At 43.0% G+C, this 22,460-nt stretch overlaps 6 protein-coding genes across 6 annotated transcripts; 3 read left to right on the forward strand and 3 right to left on the reverse strand.

The window, feature by feature from the left end:
- Positions 1 to 2,848: 2,848 nt before the first annotated feature.
- On the forward strand, positions 2,849 to 3,618 carry EAE97_004476 (uncharacterized protein; the record flags this gene model as incomplete). The annotated part of the gene is made up of 3 exons (XM_038874988.1): positions 2,849 to 2,890; positions 2,977 to 3,228; positions 3,346 to 3,618. 3 exons carry the CDS (start codon positions 2,849 to 2,851, stop codon positions 3,616 to 3,618), a joined length of 567 nt encoding a protein of 188 aa, XP_038734432.1.
- Positions 3,619 to 4,259: 641 nt separating this feature from the next.
- EAE97_004477 (uncharacterized protein) lies at positions 4,260 to 5,058 on the reverse strand. Its single transcript, XM_038874989.1, has 3 exons — positions 4,929 to 5,058; positions 4,608 to 4,834; positions 4,260 to 4,532 (listed from the first exon to the last, which is right to left on the reverse strand). Exons 1-3 carry the CDS (start codon positions 4,938 to 4,940, stop codon positions 4,406 to 4,408), a joined length of 366 nt encoding a protein of 121 aa, XP_038734433.1. The 5' UTR covers positions 4,941 to 5,058; the 3' UTR covers positions 4,260 to 4,405.
- Positions 5,059 to 5,399: 341 nt separating this feature from the next.
- Positions 5,400 to 6,755, reverse strand: EAE97_004478 (uncharacterized protein). The gene is made up of 3 exons (XM_038874990.1): positions 6,218 to 6,755; positions 6,032 to 6,120; positions 5,400 to 5,974 (listed from the first exon to the last, which is right to left on the reverse strand). Exons 1-3 carry the CDS (start codon positions 6,232 to 6,234, stop codon positions 5,907 to 5,909), a joined length of 174 nt encoding a protein of 57 aa, XP_038734434.1. The 5' UTR covers positions 6,235 to 6,755; the 3' UTR covers positions 5,400 to 5,906.
- A 1,566-nt stretch (positions 6,756 to 8,321) lies between these two features.
- EAE97_004479 (uncharacterized protein) lies at positions 8,322 to 9,822 on the forward strand (the record flags this gene model as incomplete). Its single annotated transcript, XM_038874991.1, has 4 exons — positions 8,322 to 8,415; positions 8,494 to 8,503; positions 8,616 to 9,741; positions 9,793 to 9,822. 4 exons carry the CDS (start codon positions 8,322 to 8,324, stop codon positions 9,820 to 9,822), a joined length of 1,260 nt encoding a protein of 419 aa, XP_038734435.1.
- A 1,009-nt stretch (positions 9,823 to 10,831) lies between these two features.
- Positions 10,832 to 11,389, forward strand: EAE97_004480 (uncharacterized protein; the record flags this gene model as incomplete). Its single annotated transcript, XM_038874992.1, has 2 exons — positions 10,832 to 11,260; positions 11,378 to 11,389. The coding sequence occupies 2 exons, from the start codon at positions 10,832 to 10,834 to the stop codon at positions 11,387 to 11,389; spliced, it is 441 nt and encodes a 146-aa protein (XP_038734436.1).
- Positions 11,390 to 15,043: 3,654 nt separating this feature from the next.
- On the reverse strand, positions 15,044 to 20,227 carry EAE97_004481 (uncharacterized protein; the record flags this gene model as incomplete). The annotated part of the gene is made up of 2 exons (XM_038874993.1): positions 15,044 to 18,079; positions 18,137 to 20,227. 2 exons carry the CDS (start codon positions 20,225 to 20,227, stop codon positions 15,044 to 15,046), a joined length of 5,127 nt encoding a protein of 1,708 aa, XP_038734437.1.
- Between the last annotated feature and the right edge of the window lie 2,233 nt (positions 20,228 to 22,460).

The following is a 22,460-nucleotide window of genomic DNA, read 5'->3' on the forward strand; positions in this document are numbered from 1 at the left end:
CATCCCATATCTCCGAGTGCCAAGATTCTCAACGACTTCTCGTATTGTGCCCACTGATAGGATGATGCCTTGAGATTTCTCGGTAGGTATTGTATTTCGAAACGAGCTCCAAAGCCCCGAACAAATAACTTAATACTTGATTCATCGTTATAATCGTCCACTTTTCATATTGATGAACTTCAACAGCATATGTATTATCAGCCATAGCAGTCTGATCAGTTGATGGAAAGCGAAGTTCAAGGCGGCAATGAGTGTGATACTCTTTTATTCAATAGCGACCTAGATCCGCGGTGCGATAAAACGTTATGAAGTTATCATCAGACAGCCAGTTCAGCTTTATTCTAGCTTGCAAAGATCTCAAAAGTGTTTGCACCGTCGATGAAACCTCTACCACAAATCACGCGGTGTGACCTTGAGCCCCACTTAAACACCAAGAAGCGCTCTCTACTTACCGCGCGAGCGCGCGCAAACCACTGCCGAATATCTACCTAGCATGCAACCACCTCCATCCTCTCTATTTCCTGCAAGATTTGTTTTTTGGTTATATTGCCTGAATTCCATATGTAAGGTGAGTGCAAATTCGATATAAGAAGAATATCTGGTTTAGAGCAATAAAACAAAAACGTTGAGTTGATATTCAGATGAAAGGCTTCCTTTCCTTTCCTCACTCTGCATTTCTTGTACTTCTGTTGAAGACTTGATGATTTAATGCGCGATTGTGCAAGGGCGCAATCAAGCTATCAGCGTCAACTTAGTTCATCCCAAAGCCTCAAAAACAATGATATTAATTCACTTCCTCTGTTCATTCCCTAAACCCACCAAAGCCGCGCCGCGCCTCACCACACCTTCCTCCCAAAGAACAAAATGGCAAAAAGGTAATCATAGCGATCAAGTTCCCCCGAGGCGCCGTGGTCTCACCCGTAGGTTGTTACAGTTTCCTCAGTATACCTGTATGAAGGCCCGCAAAGGTCCGTCCTACATTCTCGGACTCGCCAGTACGTTATGCTTTCCTACCAACTCGGCCATAAAGACCGGTTGGACACATTGTGTTGAAGACTGAAGGGCAGGAGACTATATGAAGTGGAAGGTGAGTGATGGGGTGGTGTAGTTGGAGAGTTGATGGTTTCGGTTTGGGATTGATTCGTTTTTGATCTTGAGATTTTTTCGTGCGCGACGTGATGAGTGTTGTATTCACTTGTTTTGGTTCCACTTTTTGAGATGAAGTGCAATTGTTGGCTTTATGATACCCAGTACTGGGCGTGAGTTACCAGAGTATCGAATTCAATTTATCGTTTTGGTGCGGTCAACGTCGCCGCATTACTAGCTTCGCGACGTCTATATTGCATGTGTTTGAGGAACCAGCAGAGTGTTCAAGGTATCCAGTGAGAACAAACATATCACCTTAACTAGCTCTCTAATTTGAGCTCGTCTCAATTGTTTTCGGCCCTCATGTATATCACTGCAAATAATGTTGACTACCTAGGTATGTATACACGCAACACAATTAACTATCTCAGTCATCTGAGCTTTCCGCAGGAAATGATCTTTAGTATTGCTTTTGTGTGATAGCAAGATTTTATTTAGCCATTGAGAGCCTTATAGTAGCTTTTCGAAATAACGCATTTTCGATGAATGAATAGCAGATCTCGATACAAAACTTTAGATTTCAGTCAGAAGCCCCCATTTTAAGATATTAAAGCAGCAAAGACTCGAAGTTATCCGATGCTATGGAGCCGAGCTATTTTCTGTATTCAGTTATAGATGGATACGTCTCTGCACTATATTCTTCCATCACCAATTATGAATACATGTTAGACAATTAAACGAGCGAGTGAAAGAGGAAAGCGTCAAGGGATACTAAGCTTGCTCATTGCACTATCTTTACGAAGGGAGAGAAAGATTGAGTTGGTATTCAGGAACAACATATGAAACATTCAGTCCTTTGTCCATCAGACCAGATCCATTGCGTCCGCGCCTTAACTAGCCAGTGAATTTCAGCGTGAGTTCTAACATATCCCCTACTTTATCTGACAAGTATATCGAAGTTCCAGAGCTTTTCACTGCTACAACCTGAAAGTTCTACCTGCCAGCTAGATCTCGCAAATCTTGACGTGGACCTAACTTAAAGTTCTTCAGTTCGGTGGAGAGATTTCCCTAGACCACTTGGCAGGTATTTAATACCCCAGCTTCTCGAATCGCGTTCATAAATATCGCACCGCGAGTTGACCTAAGTATCGAACATGAATGAAGAACTTTCTGTAGCGTGCGCATCTGAATTTTTCAAAGCAAAGGTTTAGAGGTGATAGAGCTGCCACCATGTTATAAATTTGTCTATCTGAGGTATATCAAACTTTGATCCAAATATTACCTCTCCATTTCGACCTTGATTGATGCATTCTACATCAATATTCTTCCAAAACAACCCTACAAATCAGACATCATTAGTCCACAACTCAAAGAGGCAGCAACACCATACCACCAACCACACACCCAACCCCAAAAGCACAATCCCAGCCGCGCCTCACAACCGCAGAAATTCCATCTCCAAACTCCCCATCCAACGCACACCCGCCGCTCCGCGCCACATGAGCGCAGGTGTCTACCGCGAAGTTCACTGGTTCCATGCATAACACGGTATTCATGTTGTTTCGGAATATTGATCCGGTGTGGGATGAGCTCACTTCACATCTGACGAGCGACACAGTCTCAACTTGTAAACTTGATCTGGGACTTCAGAGGTTATCAGATATATCTCGGTGTTTCCCAGACGTCGTCTCATTCTATTCCTCATTGTCAAAGGCGGAAACACTTCCCACCATTTCCAACTCAAATATTCAAATTTCCCACCATGGCAAAAAATTCAATCGACGGCGTAGTTCTCATTACTGGAGTAAACAACTTTCTCATCTCCTCACCCCATCTCATCATTACGAACATTCATAATCACCAAGCTAACCCATTCACCCCTTCCCACAGGCGGGCGGAGGAATCGGCCAACAAGCCGTATACTCCTTTGCCGAAGCAGGAGCCCGCGCTATAGCTCTCGCGGACATCAATGAAAGAAATTCCCAAAAGGCTGCCGAGACTGCCAGGCAATATGCCACTCACCCTGATTTTCGGACGCTGATTATCGAGGTCGATGTTGCAGATGCGGAGAGTGTGCAGAAGATGATTGATGTTACGGTAAAAGAATTTAGACGCATTGATTATGCTGTTAATGGGGCTGGGGTACGAAGTTCTTATTCTTTTTCTTTCTTTTGGTACTTCCTCGATCTCAGGGAGTGTGGAAGAGGAAGAAATCCATCCATACATACATATATGAACTAACAACTTCCAAACTACAAGATCGATCATCTCTCCAACGAACCATTCGCAGAAGCATCAATCGAAGACTTCGATAGAGTGATGAGTGTCAATACCAAAGGCCTAATGCTATGTGTGCGCGCCGAAATCAACGCCATGCTCGCGCAAGAAACTCGCAAGATTACGAGCCGAAGCGGCGAGCGAAATATTGGACGCGGAGTCATTTTAAACGTGGGCTCTGCAAATTCATATTATGTAACGGGCACGGGAATCATCATTGATGCTGGGGTGACTTTGACCGTGCATATGCACTGAATAGAGACTATGGGACGTGGGTTGTTGCGGTAGCCCAGAAAATTCTGTTGCTTTTAAATAATACAGACTCTGTTAACCGTCATGAACAAGTGAAGTTCCTGGATGAGGAAGAAGAAGAAGAATCAAAAGTTGACGTCAAACATCCCACACCATATTTCTTGACCATCATCAAAAGCGCCTCCAACAATGTGGCTCCTAGACTTTTCACAAATTGCACGACTAGTAATTCGCTCGATTTAAGTGGAAGCCGAAATGGATAGATAGGACTTTCACTGCGGGAGGCTGTAGCAATGAACAAGGACTGTCCGTCTCTAGCGAAAGGGCTTTACGAAGCTTGAGAATATTTGATAGGAATGAAATTTAGCTTAAGAGGACATGGCTTTCTTCCTTGTTGCTTAATGAGAGAATACTTCCCAAGGACTAGAAAGGCATCTTCGTGTATGTCATTTGAGTTGTGCCTCATTCTTAGTTCATCGTGTATTATACACTGGAACTTTCCACGGCATGTTGAAAGGGATATTGCGAGAAAGAAAGCACTGCTCCGCTGTAGACCACAATTTTTCGATAGATCCGAAGCTGCGCATGTAATTCCACCAAAATCGAATAGCAACATTGAGAACCTCATAGTCACACATCAATATTCAAAGTCAAACAGATTGAGAGAGCAGTAATATAGCATTGATTATTTCTACCACTGCTAGATCCCAACCCTCCTCACGATCTTCTGGTCCGTAGTCCAGTCCATCATGGGTATCATTTATCAATCCTAGATGTTATATGTAACCATCTATTCATCATCCTCCTCAGCCTCATCACCAACAACGTTGAAGAATCTCAATTCGTAAACGCCCTTGGAGGTGGAAACAACACGGAGCCAATCTCTCAATTGGTTCTTCTTGAGGAACTTCTTGGTCCTATCATCGCCGCGAATTAGTATATATTCTCGGGCCAATAGAGATATGAATTAAAATTCATAGGATAAAACTTACAAGTACTTGAGGTAGTGACCAGAGTTGACAGAGGTCTCGATCTTGATGCTCTCTCCCTCCTTGGCGATGGTGACCTTGTCGCCCAAGTTGCTCTTCAATCCATCGACTTTAAGGTTGTCTTGAAGGAACTTCTCGAAGGCAGCGGTATCGAAGATCTTGTCGTTGGCAGGTTGCTTGCAGTCGATAACGAACTTGCGCTTGACGACTGGTCCCTTCTTGTTTCCGGCCTATTTGAGAGAAAATAAGTTAGCCTACTGTATCACGCCATAACTCTGCGGTAGAGCGGGCCAACAGCAAAGCGGTTCTTATTCATGGACGTACTTTGGCAGGCATTTTGATTGATTTTCGTGAGGTCGCAAAGAAATGGTTATCCTACGCCGAGTTGAATGTTGATGAGGATTGAAGTAGGAGGTTCGAAAATATGAAATTTTCTGTGTGGGCCGCCAAGAGTTTGAGTCGCTTATCGATTATGTAATATAGAGCTCACTCCCAAGGAATCGTGCCTCAATAAGAAGGCATCTATTTGAGAGGGCTGAAAGTGGAGAACGAAGCTTCAATAGTCAAGTTACTCAGGTTCGGCATTTGTTGTTCATCATGAAGAACCCGCTAGGCCAGCTAGGTATTGAATAAGTACTCATGAAGTCGATCTCTCCAAGAGCGGGAAGCTTCAATTTGCTACAACGGCTTGGCTACTGCATTTTTCATGTCGGTGAGAGTAATATAAAACATTCAATCCACCTTAGTATGCCTCAATCGGTCAACGGGTACATGATTGTATTGAAAAGTTGACAACACAGCGATTATCACGACGTGCATATTCCCAAATATTTCATGCTCTAAAAAATGATTGTAATCGGATTGTAATCATTCATTATATTATCCATCCACCCCATTGCTCTGTACATTTCCCCCCCTGAAGACCCATATTGCACCGCAAGTCCGTAGACATGCTGCCAAAAACCCGACGAAAAGAACCATTCCATAAAAACCCCATGTATGAAATGCGCAAGAAAAAGTATAAATCAAAAAATCAAAAACTTCCCAAATGACCCATGCCCATGCACGTTTATGTCTAACTCCCGAGCCATCATGATTTCAAGCCGAGAAGTATTCAGCAGCCGACTCTTCCGATGCCAAGAAGTTGATTATTCATTAATATGTCTGAGCATGAACCGTATTGGTCAGGCCTGATTTCGGGAAGATGTGAAAGAGGTAGGAAGATTGGGGTATCGTGTGATCGAAGTCGAGTACGGTATATCGTTTATTTTGAGTTTGAGGAAAGTCGTTATCGTGAGAAGCTTAATACTTCAGAATGATGTATAGAGCGTGGATGATACCGGGGATATATCCAAGGATGGTGAGAAGGACTATGAAGCATGTTAGTATTTTGATTATTTGCAATCGCAATGTATGGATAGTCTTACTGTTAATGAGCAAATCGGCACCGCAACCTCTCTCAAGGAATACACCAAGAGGTGGTAAGATGACGGCGAGAATAATCTTGCAGATATCGCTGTTGTGGAATGTTAGTATTTGATCATCGTTGGTATGATTGACTAGATTGCCGTGCGACAAAGTCTAAAGTGATTGGGATGGAGAATGATTCTTACCTTGCTGTGAAAGGCATGATGTTGGATTTAATTGGTAAAAGGTTGATGGATGTCTTGGAAAACGAAGAGTTCTTATTCTTTGTCTTGATGTTCGATGCTCGATGTTCGATGTAATGTAGAGAAGATTGGAATGTATGTTTGCAGAAGAAAGTAGCTAACCAAAGGGAAAGTGGACCTTTATGTATGAGCAGTGAGAAGAACTTTGGGCTTTGGACTTGTGGAACTTGAATGGTACGATTTCCCGATTTTGCTTGAGTCGGAAGTACAACGTCACTAATTTACCTTATTTCATCTCTTATTATTAACCAGCAAGAAAAGAGTTGGCACTATCATGGCTGAAAATAGATTAGATCCCTTTGAATTGTGGTGAAGTGTGGCCCAACCAAGAAATTCTATTTGCAAGACCAACCACTGTGACCAGTAAATTGTTAAACCACATTACGTCATAATATCTTTTTCATTTCTCCCTTCACTTGCTTCACTTGCTTCACTTGCTTCAGCCATCACGGGTTTTCGTCTTCCAAGGGGAAATTAAAACACCAGTCAGCCAATCTTACCTATGGAAATAATTGAATCTGAAGCATGATAAATGCACATCTAGGAACCTGCATGAAAATTAAAATTCTTGTGTTCAACGAATAGATTTTCCAAGGTTGTATGGTTCTCGTGCATTTTGCGACCATTCAACAATAATGGATGACAAAACATAAAGTACGAAGTAGCATCATGGTAGTTGCCGGGAGTGTCGGAAATTGACTTTTCTCAATGCCGCATGCATCCCGATTGGTTTCTTTTTCTGTTGCGGGGACCTTCAGTTGTGGCTCTGTGGCTGAGCTGTGGCGGTTTGGGGAATAACTTCATGTGATTGTAAATTCAGTCTCTTATTCGTCTCTCTCTTTTCATCTACACTTTGCTAAGCCGCATACACGGCAAAGGTTATGTACATGGAACATTCGGAATTTCTTGGCTGTCAACTTCATCTTGTGATTGATCGATTCTTCCAATTGATTATCTTCGATGTTCCGAATCCCGATTTTTTCCAAATTCAAAGCCACCATGAAATGACGAGGCTGGGTTGTGTACTGCAAAGAAAGAATCCTAGTATTTCTTGGGTAAACGCGTATTGGTGCTTATTGGTGCGTATTGGTGCTGTATAAGGCTACACGAGTCAAAGCGATGTCTAGACTCTAGATCCTGCATTTACAAAGCTTGGTCTATTTGATCTGCTATGTGGCTGAATATTAGCACAAACGGTGTCACGGTATCAGCACAAAAGATCGCACATAATAGGTTTGTGAGAAGATGCATTGATTCACATTTCATTGTAGCTTGACTGTACTTACACATAGGTAGTCGAAGTAACCCCTTCCCCCCAAGATCATACTGAATTGTTACACAATGTTCTAGAAAGATCTCGACCGTTTAGCTTATGCACGAGTGCTTTGAGAAGTTCATGACTAACCTAATAATTGTATTGCACATTCAAGTGAACAAGGAGCCACATTTCTTAGGTACAGTTTCGTATGAGACATATGAATATCCATGTTATGTATCAAGTTGGGGCTGAAGGGTACAAGCACACATCATTGCCTATGCTGGGTCTTGGATGAAGATATGGTCTGGAAATATCAATCTGTCAAGTGAATATGGTAACCTGGGATACACGATGAGCGTTCTTCTATTCATCCTCGGGCGATACTAATAATGTCATCTTGTTGCCATTGGCCATGAAGGCTTGGAGTTCAAAGATGTTCATCCGACCCTTTAGTTGGACTGGTACTTTAAAAACATACAATCTTCAAAATGTCAATATAATACTTGGGATTTTTAATGGCCTGGACTGAACAGATTCTCAGCCCGAGAGGAAAGATACCTGAATCTGTAAAGCTTTGTTAGAAGTTTCTAGTACATAACTTATTAATGATAAGAAGCAATTGTAGAAAATAATATACAGATCCGAGAGCTATCCTGTCCTGTGACGATGACCTTTTCATCATGCCTTAGGTTTCCACCCCACCATGCTCGGCGTATCCCTACACAAATTTTATGTTTATGCACGTCCAAAGAACATCCTCTTCATCCCATCTCATAACCACCACACGATATGCCACGAGATCCTCTCATCGGCCTCGTAGGCAAACCCTCTTCAGGGAAGAGTACGACACTTAACAGTCTTACAGATGCTACCTCCAAAGTTGGTACGTAAATACCCCCCCATATCATTTCATCCGACTCAAAATTACCCCTCCATTTACTTACATTTTCCCCTCGTACAGGCAATTTTCCGTAAGCACTCACTCTATTAACTATATGCGCAAATACCCACCATCCCATACAAGAAACTAGAGCAATCGCACAAGATCAGAGAGAGAAAGACAAAATACTGAGCCACTTCCAGATTCACAACCATCGACCCTCAACGCGCAATCGGATATCTCCAAATCGACTGCGCCTGCGCTCGCTATAATCTTCAATCACGTTGCAAACCCAACTACGGCTCCTGTATTGATGGTCGTCGCTCCGTTCCTATCGAACTCCTTGATGTAGCTGGTCTAGTCCCTGGCGCGCACGAAGGAAAAGGTCTCGGAAATAAGTTTCTTGACGATTTACGTCATGCAGATGCACTCATTCATGTCGTAGACGTAAGTGGTACAACCGATGCGGAAGGAAAAGCAACAAGAGGCTATGACCCTAGTTATGACATTGTGTGGTTGCGTTCAGAAATAGTAGCATGGATTCGAGGAAATTTGATGCAAAAATGGGGATCGATAAAACGGAGACACGTCGCTGTGAAAGCTACGGCTGTCGAGACATTACAGGGGCAATTCTCTGGATATGGAAGTACAAGTGCGGTGGTTGCACGGACGCTGGATAAACTGGCGTTGAAGGAGCCTTTGGAACATTGGTCTGATGAAACAATTGACTTAGTGGTGAATGCTTTTACGGATGAGAAGTTCCCAACGGTCATTGCGCTCAATAAGATTGACCATGCGGATGCGGATAAGAACATAAGTAAGATTGCAAAGATGCAGGATCCAAAGAGTATAGTGCTATGCAGTGCTGTTTCGGAGGTTTTCTTGAGGAGATTGGCTAAACAAGGCTTTGTGAAGTATACAGAGGGAAGTGAGTTCGTGGATACGAGGGAGGATTTAATCGCCGATGGCGATGAAACTGGAGGAGGTCTGAAAGAATTGGATGAAAAGCTCAAAAACAGAATTGAGAATTTGAAGGATATGGTTCTTTACAGATTTGGAAGTACGGGAGTAGTACAAGTACTTTCTCGAGCAGCAGAATTACTAGGTTTAGTACCAGTATTTCCTGTAAGGAACGTAGGAAGTTTAATAGCAGGAAGTGGTGGATCTGGAAGTGAAAAGGTATTCAGGGATTGTGTATTGGTGAAGAAAAATACTACAGTCGCGGAGTGTGCGAGAAAAGTTATGGGGGATGCTCCTTTGGCTTATGTTGAAGGAGCTGGTGGAGTAAGAGTTTCAGAAGATGCTATTGTTTCTGTTGGTCATAATGATGTGCGTATAATTCCCTTTTATGCTGAAAGAAACTTCACTAACAACTACCAGATCCTCTCCTTCAGAGTCGGTAGAGCATGAGAAGCTTACAATCTTCATTTCAAAATATATTCATGGTGCTATGGGCCTGGCGTTTTAGGAAGAAGGATCTAGCATAGCAAATGGCGTTCATGAGGTCATATTCAAGATTGAATATATTTGAGATTTTCTTGAGTTATGTCTTGTTGACATACGTCAAGCATGTTCCTTCGTTCAGGTATTGAATTTGTGCCAAATTATTGTTGTCATGAGATTATATACCCGCAGATTTCCCTTAGCAGTAAATAATATCTCAACAATCCATAAGCGAATGGATCAATACCCATTGATCATTTCTACCTTTCCACGATATTTTCTAGCACAATCAAGAAACTGCATGTGTTAGCTTAAACTCTCAGCTCTAAGTCTCCATACTAGAAAACGATCGCTTAAAAATTATAATATTTGTTACATACTTAGGCAGGTATTCTCCGATCCTAAGGCATATATATATATGGATAGTACAAGCACGAATTGACCAATCAGTCAACCACAATCGTCATAATTAATTCATCCGGTAAAAGGGAGGCGAACGTTTCCACAACACATACCCCGCATTCTAGATCTCGATAAAGAGTTGTGACGACATCGATTGAGCTGATCGACCCATCAAGTCCAATCCAATACAATTACCGTCTGCCAAGTAAACACTAATGCAGAATTGATCGATTAGCTAAGGAAGGAGAAAGTTCCATAGTGAACTATTGATCTAAGCTGTGGAAGCTATGTAATAGCATTTCTCTTCTCGCTAGGTAGATTATCTATATGGTTTCTCGCACAATCGCATTCTGAGCATCTGGAATTTCTTTTTCTTTTCGAGTATTCCTCTCACATTTTCTTTCGACATTCTCGAGATAAAGGAATTCACGTATCTGGCTGGTTCATACTTGCAATACTTATTAATACAAATCAATCAATCAATCAATCAATCAATCAATCAATCAATCCATCCATCCATCCATAATTCTCATCTCCAACTCTCTCAACCACAATCACCACCAATCACTCCACCATGTCCCCCGCGCTCTCCACCTCCCCCGCCTCGCGCATCCGTCACCTAACCCCCAGCCCCCGTCTCCATCTCCAATTCTTCCGCCACACTCCCACTACTTCTCGCACCCAAGCATCCTCCGTCCAACGAGCCGCCTCTTCTCTTCCACGTCGTCGCTCCTACTCCACCAGTACCGCCTACCGTACACCTTGGACAGGTCGTCCCGCGTCCGAAAACGCCGGCACGGATGAGCAGACGGAGAAACATAATGTGCAACATGATCAGTCGCAGAAGAGTAAGGAGGAGAGAGCAAAGGGCGATAGTGGCAGTGCGGGATTAGAGGAGAAATCCAGTGGACAGAGTAAGGAGGAGAAGAAGAAGGTCCAGATTGAGTTTCCAAAGGGGGCAAAGATGGGTCCGGTCATTGGGATGGAGGATGAGAGGGGTGGAGTGAGTTTTTTCCTTCCTTTTTTCATTCACCCCTTTTGTTGTTTGTCGACTCATTGCTTTGTTTGGGGGCAATTGAGCAAGTGGAGAGAACACTGGCTAATGAAAATGTGCAAATAGAAAGGTTCATAAATCTGAGGAGCCCTGGATACAGTACTCGTATGTAGCATACAACATTTGATCGACAGAAACTGTATACTACGAGATTAAGGATTCATGGATAGAGATGGAGTATCTACATTCGCTTGAAGGCTTGCTTGCTTCTCTCTATCCGAACGTCTGAAATCACTAGCACTATCCATGTACTCGTGCCAAATATATACAAAATATACACATATGATCTCTTGAGCATTTGTCAAATCGTCACTTCGTCTGATGGGCATTCATTGTAAGGATACGTATTCCTCATTGTGGTTTCTCTTCAATTAGTGAGACAGTTGATCACCACATTATGATTGTGTGGGATAGTAGGAATAAACGTGATCTTGCATTACTATACCGTATACATTATTGCAAACCCAAAATCAAAGATTCAAAACAGGACAAGTCAATCTATCTAATCTATCCATCAAGCACATCCATATCAAAATCTCCTCACATCACCACGATCAAATACAAATTCTCGTCCCTCTCCACTCCTAGCTAGCAAAGTCATTCAATCAATGACTTTTAAACATGCTACCCTCTTCCTCGCCATACCCCTAGCGGCATCAATAATACCATTAACTTTCATATTTATAGCTAGCCAACAGCTTATTAGGTATGCAGGATCTCACAAATAAAGGCAGAGAAGGAGAGAAGGGGATACGAAAGACAATCCCTCAACATACATCATATTTGCTATTGCTCTATCTAGATTCTAGATATGACATGGATTAACGGATGGATGGATGGACGACCGACTCTTCAATTTCGCTGGTAGGGGGTAGGTTACGTTAGCGAAACCTGGATACAGTGTGTATTTTGCGAGAAGAGATAGGTGCTCATTATCCAGTCACCTTACTTATTATCAAATGATCGTTTCTGGAGTGGGCAGGGTCAGGTTTTAGGTCGGAGGTGTTAAGTGCCAAGTGACAAGTGACAAGTGTCATGGTGTATTTATTGTGTTTTATTGCATAATTACTTGCATAGTGCATTGAGAAATAATATTATGTATAGTACATGAATGAATATTGATATGGGTGAAAGATTTTGGGATTGGATGACGAAGTGTGAAGTTTAAAGGATTCCACCGTACTGTGTCTGTCATTCATTACCATGTTTCCCTTTTTTCCTACATAGGCGAGACAGATGAGATTCATACCCAGATATGTATGTGTGCGGTTTTTGAGCAAGAAAAGTTTCCTCACACCCTCCACAAGAAATAATCAGCCTTTTCTCAGGAGTTTCGGAGAGGCGTGTCTTGCAATGAGACATCAACCTCTGAAATCCCAAGCCGATACTGTATTATCCTCCGTTTTTGACGGGGAGATCCCACAAAGCCCTATTCTCTTCAGTACTACTAATACATCAATAAATTGAAGTTGGCATACGCATTACCCTTCTTCCACTCAAGGGTTTTGATTGGATGGCAGCATCTACGATCATTGTACTTCTCCCCATACAGGGGTCCTCTGAGATTTCGAGACGTAAATCTGAAGTCAAGATGCTTTCTCCACTTGCTCGTTTGTGGATCTTCGGCCGGGATATAGCGATAGGGAACCAGCCTCCAACTAATCTCTCTTTTCCCAGATGCCTAAATGCGAAAGTGGAGGTATGTAGATTCATAAGTCGTGATGGTTTTTGCGTTGGTGCAACCAAGTGCTGCAGTGCCGGTAAATCCGTACGAAAGCCGATAGAATAGAAGGAAAAAGAAAGTGCGTAATAGACCAAGCGGAGTTGGCCTCCATGTCAAGCTCCTATGTCTAAACCGACGCCAACAAAGGGAATTGCGATAAACAAAAAATAGCGTTGCAGAATTCCTCAATCGGATTCCCGTAAGCGCATCAATTCAGCCCACACAAACCCTAACATCTAATATTATACTCACACAGAGCCCACCTTTTAGGGTAGCCTACACCGTCTCTTCTCCCTCAGGATTTGACATATAAGTCGAGGATGTCGTATCATAAGCCAATGCGAAAGGTGGACATCCTGCAGCGACCAAAGCCGCTATCCAAGCCATAATCATTTGATCATTATCATATCTCTGATCCGGGTTTAGAGAGAGATCCGACGGTGCTGAAGACATTGTTTCTCTCTTCAGCAATAAACAAAATGTATGTTATATCTCAACCGATGAAAATACGAATAAGAATATGGTAGCTCGTCCAGTCGCTGATATGCAACACAGCCACCGACTACCACTCGCAACAAAAGATCATAGAAATAATAAATTTAGTCGCAGACGTCTAAAAATCAGTAGAAACCAATAAAGTTAACAACCTTCTCGTCGATCAATACCATACATAACACAACCCAATCCATCGGAGCTCATCTCTTTATATATATCAAGAAGAAACGGGGGGACACAGCACAATCCATTATCACGGAACACATGAAGCCTCAAGATGTGGGGATTCAAAAACAGGTGGGACAAAAAGATTCGCGACATTTCGAGAAATTTCTACCGCAGAGCGACGACGACATTGGTGCCTCGCTTTTGCATGCGAGAGCAAGCCACCATGTAACAATTCTGGGAGAGTGGAGATTGTGCATTCGTGATTGAACATATGATGTAGGAATTATCTGGGAGGCTTATCTGCGTTGTATAGTATAGTATTCGACTCGACTGCGAGAGGATTTTGATGAAGGTGGACTTGTATTACAGCACGTGCTATGCCCCCACGCGATGTTGATAATTTATTAGTCGTGCTCGTGGTGCTTTGATATTTTTGTAAGTTAGAAACCTAGTAAGTACGGAGCTTATGCTCCTTGATATGAAAAATACAATGAAAAAGATAAAAGAATCACTTAAAGACAAAAGTGTAACAGGATAGTCCTAGGAGGTGGTGCCCACAAAGACTTGATGGTGGAGGACAAGAAGTTATCTAGGTGTCAAAAAATAAGCAAAAGGAAAGCAGACTATTGAACCAGTGAGAGATTTCCAGGACCTGCCTCGAGTTGAAACTTCAATGTAAGCCTCTTTTTTGGCTAACATACTCAAATTGTGCTATAATTTTCTCCAATTTTAAGGGACAGAGAGAAGTTCCTTGGAGGGAGTAATAGTAGGCCATATACTTATTACGTTCATACCGAATGAAAAAACTATACTCACACATACACCAACAAACGCAATGAACAAATAAAATTTAATGTTTTCGTTATATACTCGTACAAATGTACTGAAGGTTGACCCTATACTATTTACAATCCTTTCCGATCAGATTCGAGTTTCCTGAACCACATGTCCATCAATATCAAGGTTCTATATGCCCCATGGAAATTTTGAAAAGAGAAGGGGTCACAGCCCAATCAATATACAACCCTTATCAAAATCCCAAAGTCGTAGTTCCCCACCCACAAAGTGATGTTATCCATTGCACGAAAATGTGTGAAGTGTTTCGAATAGACTGGAGCCGCTGAATAATATGCTCATAAATTACTCCTCCTTCCTTCCATTTCCATTAACGTTGAGAATATTGAAAGGAGAAAGTTAAGAACAAAATCAAAGTCGCAATACAAGTACAATCGTAATCTTCTTTTTCCCATTCCGCGCTATGCAATGCAAACGCCCAAATTATTTCCATGAACATGTTATCGTTTCCCGCTGAAAAAAAGTATGATATAAAGTGATATAAGTGACCCTTACTTGTTGTTGATCTTGTTTTCCTCCAACGACTTGGCAAATTCTTCCGCTAGTTCAACATTTTTGAGTTGAAGAACCCATGTTTCCAACTTTCCATCGTCCCCAACAGTATTAAGCTTGACAGTCTTGCCACTGGCCTCATATTTGAATTGCGAAAGAAGTGATCTATTGATGATGATAGATCCTGATGGGTCACTTCGCAAAACAATTCGAGTAGCCTTCGTCTCTTTATGGCAAAGGACTTTCAATGGTCCAACACCTTTGGTATCCCAAGGACTAGATTTTTCTTCACCGGCCTTTGCTGGATTGAACTTTAAAGCTCTAGTTCGAACGGAATAGACGGCGTCTTCATGTTCTTCACCTGGACTAGATTCCAAAAGGTTCACCTGAGCATGAACCTTTTCAGGATCGTTATCATCAGCGCCATCGGTAGTCGCACCAGGTGAGTTAGCCCGAGATGCATCTGCTGAAGGGAATGAAGAAGCTGGGGCAGATGATGGACCGCCGAACTGGAATCCTGTAGTATTGGTAGATCCACCGAAGAGAGTAGAAGCCGAGGTTCCAGAACTACCAAACAGTCCCCCCGATGAGTTGGTTGTCGGTTTAGTTGGGGTAGAAGAGGATGGTGTAGCACTAGTGAAGTTGAAAACTGGCGCAGATGGTGCATCACTACCAAATTTGATTGGTGTGTTTGGTTTCCAGGTTTTATCTTCAGGAGTACTAGAAGTTGCGCCAAAAGAGCTACCGAATATATTTGTAGCTGGCTTTGACGCCGAATCCTCTTTCTCTTCCGGCGCAGCACCAAAACTCATACGACTAGAAAGACTTCCGCCAGTACCAGGAGTGGGTGTGGCGGCATCAGTCTTGGCAGCTGAACCAAAAATATTGAACTTTGGTGGTTCAGTAAGTGCTGTTTTTGAGAGAATGTTAGAGCCACCCTCAGAAGCAGGAATACTAGGTGTACTTGTAGTGGCCTTGCTTTGGTTTGGTTGGTAACTTGGATCTTTCTTTTCACCCTCTCCGTCGCTGTTAGAACCACCATCAGAACTTCCATCGTCCTCGTCATTCTGATTCTTGGATTCTGCATCAGAGAGGTGCGCAAATGGGTTACCAGAAAATGAAGGGGTCTTTCCTGGAGCACCTGCAGCACCATCAAGGACGGATCCAGTGCTAGAGAACAAGTTAGGAGTGGTTGCTCTCGAGGTATTTGCCGAATTGAAAATGCTCTCAGCAACGCCAGTAACGGGTTTAGTTTGTCCGAATAATGAGGTAGAAGTAGTGGTGGCGACTGGTGTGAACATGTTTGTAGCCGCTGGTTTTACAGTCTCTTTGGGCTCGGTGGCTTTTGGGGTATCGGTGGATTTGACGAGGAAAGAAGGAGCCTTGGCCTGTGCAAGCTCTTCCAATTCTTTAAGCTCCGCAGCTCTCTTCTTCTTGTACTTGGCCTCCCACTCAGCCTCATCGTCGTCCTCAGAATCAAAATCTTCATCCTTAGCTTTTTGCATCAAAATCTTTTCGTTGTCTTCTGCATATTCAACGGCCTTTTTTCCAAATTGGGCCAGGAAATTAACGGGTGCACTGCCAAAAGTTGGTGGCTTAATACCACCAGTAGGGGCGCCGGCAAAGGTAGGTGGTTTAATACCGCTAGTACCAGTAAATGTAGGTGGTTTGGTTGGAGAGGTAGTAGGCGTGGTAGATGTAGGTGCGAATGTGAAGACTGGAGGCTTGCTTGGCGTAGTAGAGGTTGCAGCGGTATTAGACTTGATGGGAGAAGCACCTGCCAAATTTCCAAATGGGTTTGAAACAGGTGCTGCTGGTGGTACTGATGCAGCTTCCTTAGTAGCTCCAGGCAATGCCCGAGTCTTTCTCTCTGGGCTGATAGATCTCGTTGATTTATCTGGGCTGTCCAAAATGTTCTTGAACATATTAGAGGTGCTTGAACTAGAACCATTTAAAGTTTTCTTATTGCTGTTCTTGCCATCTTCAATACCTTCAGGGTCATTTTGAGTCAAATAAACCTCGGCTCTTCTCTTCTTGCTGCTACCAGTGTCAACTTCCTCGTTCTTCTTGCTGTTACCACTGTTAACTCCTTCGTTGTTGTTCAACTGTTCAGGTCTTCTCTTCTTGTGCCCACTACTTTCTCCACCAATTTCAGATTGAGTTTCACTTCTTCTCTTCTTGCTTGGAGTTGGTTCTGGAGCTGCACTTCTGGAAGGCGATTTACCTGGACTGGATGAACGACCGGGCTGAAGTTTTGGTGCTTTCAATACCGAATTGCCGTTGATCTCAGACTCGGAATCGTTTATCGCACGTGAGCGTTGTCTTTCTGGACTACGAGTACTTCGCGATCGCTTTTCTGGGCTGGAAGTACGATGTGAGCGTTCTCTATCTTGTCTAACTCGCTTTTGAGGGCTCATGTTTTCTTGGTTCTCGTCATTCTCAAGATCAGCTTGTGCTCTGTCTCGCTTGTTGGAAATGTGATCAATGTTATATTCTGCAAGAATCTCTCTCTTTTTGGCTTCCATCCATGCCAATCCTTTAGATGGGTCTGCTCCAGGAGGTAAATGTTGGAAGTAAGCTGCCATTGATCTTTGCACAGATGCAATGCGCCAAAGTGCCTTGAATTCTTTTCTTTGAACCGTGTTAAAGTTGACAGGCATATTGGTATCCATCTCCATGTCTGTAGGTTCAGAGACTTGGAACTCAAAATCGGACAATCTACCAGGAGCAAGTGCTCTCTTAACAGGAGCAAGTGCCTTGTTGTTGGAGGGTGGAGATTGCGAAGATGAGTCTGTAGGAGCAGTGAGAGCCATTGAATTTGAATCGGAGCCGTTGCTCAAAGATCCGTTAGAGGGGTGAGCATCTTGTGATTTGGAAGAGAAGCCACCAAACAGGTTGCTTGTAACGGGTTGTGCTGCGTCTGTTGGGGTGTCTACTGATTTGAAAGGAGAAGAAGCTTTGTTGAAACTAGACGTCTCAGCGGTGCCGCGAATCTTGAATGAAGATTCAGATTGGCTAGTGGATGGAGCAGCGAACTGTGAAATGTTAGCTTGAATTGATTCATCATTCGATGAATCAGGAAAGAAACTTACAGCTTGTTCTTTGGTTGCGCCACCCAGTTGGTGTTCTGTTGAAGAATTTGGCTTGCCAAAGCTTGCGAAGAGAGCATTTGGAGTCTGGGCAGATGCCTTCTCTGGCGAACTGTTCGTGGCATTTGACTCGAACAATTGTTGGCCGGCCGGTCTGTTGGGACTGAACAGATCAAGAGTTTGCTTGTCTTTTGGCTCTTCTGCAGATTTTGATCCAAATAGATTGTTGCTTTGGCCATTGGCCTGGTTATTAGGGTTGAAGAGATTTGGAGTGGATTCTGCTGGTTTGCCAAAGCCGGTGAAAGGTGTTGAAGAGGCAGGCGTTGCTAGGGGGTTGGCGAAAAGATTCGACGTACTCGAATCAGTAGGCTTGAACCCACCAAAGAGTGAATTGCTTGAAGTTGAAGGAGTCGACTCAGCAGGCTTAGGGCTACCAAACATTGAGTTGCTTGGAGCTGTTGGAGCTGACTCAGCGGGTTTGACACTACCAAAGAAGGAAGTGCTTGAAGTGGATGGCGTCGACTCTACAGGTTTGACACTACCGAAAAATGAGTTGCTCGAAGCAGCTGGGGTAGCATCGGCAGGCTTAGCAGCACCAAAAAGTGGAGTGTTTGAGGCAGTCGCAGGAGGAAATGACGAGTTGACATTGCCAAACAAATTGGTTGTGGTTGGTGCTGATGTAGTGGGGAATGAAGCAGAAGTGCTTCCAAACAAATTCGTGGTGCTTGGAGCAGCTGAAGTTGCAGGGAAAGATGAGGTGAAAGAGGAAGACGGAGCAGATGTGGTTGCAGTAGTGTTGCCGAACAAGCTCTGAGAGTTTGAAGGTGCAGCATTGGTAGAACTGAGACCGGTAAAACTCGTATTGGCTTGATTACCGAAGCCACCGCCAAAGGAACCGCCAAATGAGTTGTTTTGCGCACCAAAAGAATTGTTGGTCTTGTTCTGTCCGAATGAGGTACTCGAATTTTCCTGTACAAATTGATTCTGGTTAGCACGATAGTCCGCAAGCATATGACCATTGCCAAAGAGGGAATCCGTTGGTCTGGCTGAGAAAGTTCCACGATAATTCATGTCGGCGGACAATCCTAGATGGCCCACTGGATAGTGACTTTGAGTAGGTTGTACCGGCGCTTGCCCAGCTTCTGAAGAATACTCGACTTTGTAGTTGCCAAACATGTTTCCAGCGTCTTTGTTTGAATGAATGAACTGTTGGTTAAAGGTTGAATTGTCGGGTTGGTAATTAGAAAAGTTTGTTGGGGTGTTATTGGAACCAAAGAGAACTTGAGAAGGATCGGAATAAGAATTACTTGCTTTTTGGTTTTCAAGGGCGAGAGGATTTTGTGCCTTTGAAAGTGAATTTGCACCAAAATTCAAAGAATTTTCTGCCGAAGCTGAATTTGTCGCACCGAAATTGAAGGCTGGCGTGCTGTTATTCACTGGAGCCTGTGTCGAGGAACCAAAGGCAAAAGCAGAATTACTATTATCTGCCGCTTGAGACGTAGGTGTAAAATTGAAGCCACCGAAACCTGAACTTGATGTTTGATTCTGCGAAGTTGAAGATCCAAACTGGAATCCACCTGCGTTCGACTGTGTCGCGTTTGTTGCACCGAACATATTTTGTGGTTGTGTATTATTGGAAGAACCTAAAGTATTTGATTGCTGTTGTTGATTGTTATGATGGAATGGAGAGTGTGAAGCAAATAAGGCTTCCTCATCTTCACCAGCTGCTCTAAAGCCACCGCTGAATACCTTGCTTTTTCGTAGAGCTTCTTCACCTGTTGTATCTGCACGTGGGTCATCGTGGTTGGTTGATGCAGCGGATTGTGCGAACGGATTTGGCGTCGAGTCTCCAAATGAAGGACTGAAAGATGGTGTTCCAGCCGGCGCTGAAAAGTTGAATGCACCGGGCGCAGCTACACTTCCACCAAACAGACCACCACTGCTTCCACCGCCAACGGCAGCATTATTATTATGGTTGTTGTTTTGTATTGGTGGGAAGCCACTAGTTTTTTGACCTGCCAATCTGCCTCTAGGTTTCGCCTTGATGGTGCGTGCTGCCAGCTGAGCAGCATTTGCTTGTTGCGGCGAATTCATCGCGAAGGTAAGGCTGAGAATTTAGATGACGCGACTTGGTGATCGACAGGACCGAGGATCAATGATTACAATGATTGTCGCGTCCTCTCGGATGGAGTCGATAAATCTTGAATCGGCAGGGAAGCGAGATTGTTGGAAGTGTTGTCAGAATATTGCGCAAACTCGAGATGAAGAAGTTGTCATCAAATGAGTATTGGGTATTTAAGGATGTCGCATGGGAAAGGGAAAAAATGTGGGCGACTGCGAAGACTTGGAGTAATTTATCTAAGCATGTAGTATTCTTCAGACCTAAGATTGATTGAAAAACGAGATGTCGCGTTTTTATCGTGATTGTCGAAATAATTGTGAATAGAATGGGGATAGAATAGAAGAGACTCGAGTTGTAAAGAAAATGGCGACTATGTAAATAAATTGATGTCTGTACGGCGCGATGTTAAGCGGCAGGAGAGAAATTTGATTTGTTTGATTCCTGAGGCATTCAATATACATACGTCCCCATGCTACTGCAACAACTACTCCTACTCGTAATACGGTCAAATTGAATCCAATCAACGGATGAGTGCTGCACAATTACCTAGGTAATTGTATGCGGTCATCGTACCAAATTAAATCTCTACTCCAATGACACAAAGGTATGGTTCTACAGTTCAAGAGTATACAGCCTTACAACATTCACTCAATATGGGTCGGTAGGTATCCCACATTGCTTATCTGTGTAGGTAGGTAATGAATGAATGGTATGGCTATTTATTCTGTTATTCATTCCCATAGATTGGAGGAATGTGATGCAATAATACATATTTGCACGTGACTTAATATCGAATTCCAGCTGGTGAAAAATTCCACATCACAATCTATCTATACTTTAAAGCTGCAGTATACAACATATCCAGTCTACTATGTATACATTACTACTGAACATGGTACATCTCTGATTGAAGAAGTATCATGGAGTCGAGCCAATTCCCATTACAGCAAAGATCTGGACCAACAAATACTCGAGCAGGTGTCCGGAAAACGATATTTCTAAGAGTTCTACAGGTCTCAATTGTTTTCCATTGTTTGTTACAACGAAGAAACTCTTTCTCGAGGGCAGATACGAGCTTTTCTCTGACAGTAGGAATCTTGGAGCTAAGTTCCGGCGTCGAATTGGAATGAGTAACTCTTGTGTGTTAATTGCTAGTTGCAAGTATATTAGCGAGAAGACGCTCTGAGCGTTAGTGTTATTGGCCAATATTAAGTTGAACTTATTGTTGCGAAGGTTTCTGATCTCGTCCAAGGTTGATTGAGTTCAAAACTCCATTCAAACTGAGCCAAATTTGACTTAACAGTATCCAGGTATTGAAAGATTGGCCTATACAGTACGGATATAATCGGAGTTTCATCCACATTCTACACCCTCCTGTATACGGATCTAGTGTTCCGATAAAGTACAGATATTCTATGGGCTACAACTACGGAATAAACCATATACTCATGACTTTGCTCAGACATGTTGGTAAGATAGTTTTTGGAGGTGAATCAAGTGCTTAATAGTACTATGGAGACATTGAGTAAAAGCGATGAGTTCTGTGCTAGCGTAGAAATTAGTAGCAAGTGTTGCTAATTCCAGCACCTAGCAAATACTTCTAACAGTTGTAAACTACAACGCCTTATAATGACTGCACGAGCCTAGCTGATGATTAATGCCATCGTGATATCCATACGAATCGTAGTCAAGAACTGGCTACTTATCCAGACTAATTCCCACAGGTGATCTGAACCTACTACTTTTGCTCTCCGATTGCCATCTTCAGAAATCATCTTTTTTTTTACCACCCAATATAAAATTAAACATGACAGGCACACCACCTTTTACTCTTTTTGGTGGCGCTTCTTTTGGAGAAGGTCATTTTGCAACAGCGGAAGATGTTCAACAGCTACTGGCTCTTTTGGTAGTCTCGAAATTTTGTCACATTGACACTGCAGCCACCTACCCTCTTAGCTCTCAGGAAAAGTCGGAACAGCTTCTTGGTGAAAACCATGTCGGTCATAGTTTGCTATCTCCACAAGTGCAGACTAAGAATGACTGTATGAGGGGCCAAATATATACACCATTTTAAGAAAATTTTCATCTTATATAAAACACGGAAGAACTTTTTTTATCCCACGGTTAGGGTGTCAGTCGGAGCAGAATAATAGGCTCTTCCTCTACAAGGGACCATGCGCTCAAGATCGGCTCTGTAAGTCCAGG

This window comes from Botrytis byssoidea (assembly GCF_014898295.1).
Source record: "Botrytis byssoidea strain MUCL 94 chromosome Unknown BBYS_007, whole genome shotgun sequence".
In the NCBI taxonomy this organism is placed as follows: Eukaryota; Fungi; Ascomycota; class Leotiomycetes; order Helotiales; family Sclerotiniaceae; genus Botrytis; species Botrytis byssoidea.